The sequence below is a fragment of the Anneissia japonica genome, unplaced genomic scaffold (assembly GCF_011630105.1).
Source record: "Anneissia japonica isolate Jap-2015-1 unplaced genomic scaffold, ASM1163010v1 scaffold287647_len29312_cov128, whole genome shotgun sequence".
Classification (NCBI taxonomy): Eukaryota; Metazoa; Echinodermata; class Crinoidea; order Comatulida; family Comatulidae; genus Anneissia; species Anneissia japonica.
Window position 1 is genome coordinate 12,321 of NW_022732343.1, and position 6,591 is coordinate 18,911.

Below are 6,591 nucleotides of genomic sequence, written 5' to 3' on the forward strand. Positions count from 1 at the left end.
CACTAAACACAACACAGTAAGATGATCCATCTGTCAAGAAAAACTGAAAAGAAAGACAAAATTTAAAACCTAAAAATATTTAAATCATCACTGTTAAAACTAACCACTGAAAATGATTTTATTACTGTTTTAAGTCACTTAACAAGTGATATTTAACTATATACAGGTACTCTGACAAGCATAAAATATTAATGGTTATTGTTTTATTTGAGTCATATAGAGCCCTGCTTCTCAACATATGGGTCGGGTCGCCAAAACATATTTGATGGTTTCCAAATTGCACCTGAGAAAAAAGGCAGACTTTCATAAAGCTTTCAAGAACTTAATTGTGTCAAATACTGTACTTCAACATACCAGTCCTACAAAGGACTCAATAATCAAGAGATAAACCCGATGTGCGCACGCTTTTACGTGGGGGTGGGTGCACACACAAGCTTCAGTCACTCATTAATAATCAGGCGGTCAACCTCGCTAAATTATATTGTTTTATTTAAACTTTAAACATTTCAAATAACGAGTGTCTCAAAAAATATTCCTACTATAAAATGGAACATTCTGTACATGACCAAACACAATATGCCTCATGAACTGTGCTTGGAAAAAATTGAACAATTATCACTGGCACATTGTTAGCCGCGGCTGACTAACAATACAGCAGCAGACTGCAAGTATCTTTAATACCAGAATAATTAGGAGAGAACTGTTATAGCATAGATATCAAATGATACTAGCATAGATTTAGTGGGTCGCCCCCTGAAAAAGGTTGAGAAGCAGGGATATAGATGGTGAACTTCCAGTTACGGAATGAAATTTAGTTGATATTTAGGAGCTTTTTTTCAAATAAATTCAATATTGTGATGATCAAACTAAATCTCATGTAGAGTTTGGACTTGTTTTAAGTTGTGCAAAAAATAATGGTGCCTGTAAAGGATTATAACCAAAAAGCCACGACCAACCCCCCTCCCCCTTCTTCCGTTTTTCCCCTAAATTTTAAAATTTCAATGCATATATTTAAATTAGTTATACTCACTTATCTATTCTGATATATTGTGCCCCACCAACCTCCCTTCCCATTTGAACAATTTTGGATCCGCCCCTGATAGGAGTGGAACTAGGCAGGCATTTTTACCAAAGTACCACTACCTAGCTACTCACCAGAGTAACATCTCAAATCAAAAGAAAACATCCAATAATTTTGAAATGTAGCTTTCAGTAGAATTTATTACTCACCCTGTGAGATATATAATAGGTCAGTTGACCAGCATAGTCCCAAATGCATGTGACATCACTTGGTATAAAACTGCTAGGTACCTCTGCTGTTTGACGTGGTTGACCCAATATGGCTCTTCGAAGTAGTTGACCCAATCTGGATCTTTGATGTGGCTGGGCAAATACGGTACGAGGATGGAAAGTGCCAGGTGCAGCAAGTTTAGCAACAAGTTTCTCATGAATTCCTTCTGGGAGTTTCCTGGTATAGCTTGCACTTCTAGTTGCTTCTGATGGCTTCTGTATTAAACATTCAAAAATGACTAATCTATATCCGTTCAAATTTATGCAGAAATTTAAACCAGTTGTTCAGGTAATGTTTTTCTTATTAGGCAGAGAGCTAAAAAAAAATACATATTAAAAATTTAAAAGAACATCAACTAAATTAATTAAAGTAATTTTTGAAATCATGAGAAATACAAATTCACCGATGAAGCAGCTGTAGAACTAGATGATGCAGAATTAGTTGTGTCTTGTTGGCTTTTTGGCTGTTTCAGCTTTTTGGCGAGATTTTCTGCGATGGCATGCTCACGTATCTGCTTCGTTAGTTCACAAACTGTAAAATATTGAAAGGTTTTAAAAGAAAAATTGAATAATTTATAAAAATAAATTTTCAATTAAATTATTTGTATTTTAAGAAAGTAAAATATTCATACAATCCGCATCCTTCTGTTCCTGCTATTTGCAAAAAAGAAGTTATCAAAATAACTTATACAAATAAAAATTTATAATATTTAAAGTTAAATTTTTAATTAAATTACTTATATTTCAAGAAAGTATAATATTCATACCATCCACATCCTTCTGTTCCTTCCATTTGCTGCCATCTCCATCAACCGTTTGAAATACTGTTGTTGTTACAATACCATCTGTTGATGGTTCCTTGTTGTTAAATCTATTCACATTTAGATAAATATAATAATAAAACAGTGTACATAGCATGTTAAACTATCAAAACTTTACAATATAGCCTTAATTTTGAATTTAAGCCTATATTCACAATCAAATACACATAGGATAATTACTACTGTATATGCCAAGTGTATCCTTACATTAGTTTTATATAGAACATTAAATTAGTTTTTGAATAACAGTTGAAATAGCCATAATAAAGTGCAACAAGCTCTGGAGGCACTCAGTAACAAAATGGTGTCATAGGCCTACTGTGCTGTAGTGATGTGTTGTGTATGTGTGGTGTAGTACTGTATTTAATGCATACTAAGTAGAAAATTAAACCCTTTTAAAATTACAGCTATATCAAGAACCAATGGGCAGAAATGCCCTTTTAAAATTTTTTAAACAATTGCAAAAAATCCTGGATAGTCAGTTGCCTAAGAGGAGTAATGAACCTATATGATACTATAAGAATGTTGTAATAATGCAAGCCAAAAGATTGTACAATTACCTAAAAAACAAGGCCTTATTTTGTACTTACACTTTGCCAAGCATGGAACGGACACAACTCGTCTTGCCTACCCCTTCTTTGCCAAGGAACATGACTCTGGAATTAACCATCGTAATTTCCCCATTCTGGACTTCATATGTGAATGCATTAATGGCTTCAGGACCTCTCGCTAATATTTCTTCTGGAACTGATAGCTCTTATGGATATAAAATATAACAAATATTATTTAGTTTTAATACTACAGTAGTATTCTTATGCTACATATTTCTTCCATCCATTTTAAAGTTTACATTAAACATACTGTGATTATTTTGTTCAAAAAAATTACCATCACAGTACAAACTGATTTCTGAAAATAACACATCAAAATATGTAATTTTATATCAAGGGTTCGAAACTCTGAGGGACTTAACTACATCTAGAACATAAGCAGGTCAAACAGAATATAACGTTAAAATAAAAAGTTATAAGAATAATACAGGAACTGAAACAAAGTACAAAATGTATAGTATTTTCTATTACATGTGTATACAATATTATTCCTATGAACCATATGCATATCATAGGATTGATTTTTGCCCGTTGATTTGGATTGGAATCCAACCCACGACCTCAAGAGTACAATGATTGCTAATTTTATACTTAAATTGTACATTTACATTTTTAATTTTGTAGTATTTTTTGCCTCAAATTTTCAAAATGTTTAGTGAAGTTGATATTTTTGTTCACTTTTTTAATCTTTTTACTTTTGATTCATCGTTGTTGTGTAGAATGCAGATAATTTGATCAATGTTTCCACTAGGTCTATGCTACAGCCAGACTACTAAAATAACTAATGCTATAAAAATAAATAATAATAGTTGGAATTGTATAGCACATTCATGCAGAAAAAATACAATTGTTTTGGAATATTTAGGATACGCTGATGTGCCATTGCTTGATTTCAAAAATAAAATCATAGTAAAATACAGTTTAAAATATTGAGATTTCCAATAATATTAAAAATATATATTGTTTATTTACAGGTATGATCCATTTTTATCTTATGCAATACTTAGTTAAAATTAACTTCAATTGACAATAAAGTTGATATGATTAATTAATTAAATATTTACCTTATTTCTTCCACTTAAAAAAGACCTCCTAAAAAAGGGGCTGGGGTCAGGAGCCACAAGACCTCCAATGGGGTGGCAGCCAACCAGCTATTAGTAATTAAGATACAGCCATGCCTAGAAAGCTATATAGCTGAGGTTTATGACATGGTTCTTCCAAATAAGGCAAGCTCTGCAATTTTTGCCAATGAGTTTCAGGAGCGTTTAATGTAAAACAGATAACTTACTTATAAGCAATTTTTTAAGTTCATCTTTCTTCTCCTTCTTTGTTGATACTTCGTATTTACTACATTCATTACGATCATAACAATCAAGAGGTGTTAATCCTTCCTGTAATAACAAGATCATATGAAAAATTATAGTATATTTCACTGGATGGCTGCTGCAAACTACATCAGCACAAAAAGGGAAACATTTTAGTTTTGACGACTTATAAATGATAATGGTGAAAATAATAATTCAAAGGAATAACCAACACTATCAGTATCACAATATTTATATCATAGATTGGTTCAAGAATAATTGATGGAATTCATTTGTATAGAATGGAATCAGTGCTCTTATATATTAGGTTGGTTTTGGTTATTTGGAATGTTTGTATTATTGTAATAAAGACATTGACTAATCCTTCTGAATCATTTCTTTTTTCTATACATTACTCTATTTTTTTGGTAGACAGAGGCTCCATATGTTATCAAGCACAATGCTGTTTCTCGCTGTTCATCATAAGTACCCTGAGCACATAGACAGCAATGTAGTGGTGTGTGTCCACGAGGCACAAAACCTTCATCTACAAAATGATAATCAATGTCAGTACACATGAAAACTAATTAATGTATATGACATAAAAGTAAAGCGAAATTAAATAATGCAGTAGAGGATCCAGGAATTAGAAATAGGGGCCCAGGACAGATGGAGGGTCTATACCACCTCAGCCCTACCAAGGTTGGGGCTCAAAATAAGAAAATTTACGATGATGGCACCGCTACATAGCTAGTAGTGACACCCTCAGACTTGAAATTTGAAAATAATTTTCTTTTTTCTCAATTATTTTTTTATGATTTTGAAAAATTTTAGGGGGATATATAATTATCATTCTGAATGAAAAAGAAACACCACACACATAATTACTGCTTTTATGCCTTTTTGCTTAGAATTTTAGATCTCGCTTTTAGCCAATTTTTACAATATTAACTATTACAATTTTAACATTTTATAATGTGATGTATGTGTTGTGTATTTTAGTACGTGATTGCATCATTAAGTATATATATATATATATATATATATATATACAAATTTGTATATATATAAATATATATATATGTGTATATATATATATATATCATTGTAAATCCATGTGTGTTCTTCAAAATATATATATCAGTCGTTGAAACAAAAAATTATGACAACAAGGCATATAGACTCTTGAACACTGTATTTATTTTTGAAAAAAATTTTCGGAAAGTCCTCTTGAACACTGTATTTATTTTTGAAAAATTTTCGGCCAGTCCTCTGGCCTTCATCAGCTTTACTGAATGCACAAGATTGGCTGTTACAAGTTGTATACTGTACAATATACAATACAATAGTGATGTAGATGGAATATAGGCATTATCTAATAGTTTATACTGTAATATACAAAGTGAAATCTGACAGACATCAAAGCGGTCAAGTATAATGGTGTTAAAGATTAAACAATTCTTAATTAAACATACATAGTAGAATAATATGGTGGGAAGCGGACTTATCTACACTATTGGAAGGTTCTTACTGGTGCGGATTGATGATTTGCGATTATTAAAGCTCCACCGCGGTTTCACCGATGTAGGTGCCATGATCACATGCATTACAAATTATGATGTAAATCATGTTGGTAGTCGAATCACATGTGAGTTGAGAGGGGTGAATTTTGTGGTTAGTGACTGGGAGTGTGATTGTGTTGTTAGTGATAATATGTGTGCATATTTAACAGCGACGCTTATAACATTTAATATTGCTATATGAAATCCCTCCTCACATCCTCACGCATCACCACAAAACCTCATTCATTTAATAATCACAAATCATCAATCCGCACCCGTAAGAACCTTCCAATAGCCACACATTTCAATTCTCCTAAGGATAACATCCATGATTTGAGATGTCTACTCATAGCCAATCACTTTAAATCTCTGAACGATCGCCGCATTTCCAAACTCAAACTTTTGAACACAAAACCCACACCATATGCCTCAATAAAGATATAGATTTTCTCAGTGATTAAAAATTCCCATACAATTAATTTTAACCATCTCTATTCAGTTCACAATTGACATTTTATATGCTTTCTCTATTAACACCATACCATTATTTATATATGTCAATTTATATGTATATATATCTTTATCTGTACATTGTATAAGCCTATTTATAAGCATATTGGTTAATGTATTTTTAATTCATATATTCCAGCATTTACATTTTAAGATTTCATAATTATTCACTTATAGTGTAGTTAGGTCTGCTTCCCATCTTATTATTCTACTATGTAATCTTAATTAAGAATTGTTTAATCTTTAAACACCACTATCTCAACACCTGACCGCTTTATCTCTGTCGGTTTTTACTTTGTATATTACAGCATAAAAGATTAGATAATTGGCCTATAATCCGTCTACATCACTATTGTATTGTTTATATTGTAGAGTATACAACTGCAACAGCCAATCTTGTGCATTCAGTAAAGCTGATGAAGGCCAGAGGACTGGTCAAAAATTTCTTTCGAAAATAAATACAGTGTTCAATAGTCTACATGCCTTGTCATAA

At 31.8% G+C, this 6,591-nt stretch overlaps 1 protein-coding gene across 1 annotated transcript in view; it reads right to left on the bottom strand.

The window, feature by feature from the left end:
- LOC117115654 overlaps nt 1-6,591 on the bottom strand; it is a 22,248-nt gene that overhangs the window by 12,042 nt on the left and 3,615 nt on the right. Inside the window, exons 5-8 of the mRNA XM_033259549.1 lie at nt 4,443-4,573; nt 4,011-4,113; nt 2,702-2,867; nt 2,058-2,161 (exon numbers count right to left, since the gene is read on the bottom strand). Of these exons, the coding sequence (XP_033115440.1) occupies nt 2,058-2,161; nt 2,702-2,867; nt 4,011-4,113; nt 4,443-4,573 (504 nt within the window). The remainder of the gene's footprint in view (nt 1-2,057; nt 2,162-2,701; nt 2,868-4,010; nt 4,114-4,442; nt 4,574-6,591) is intronic.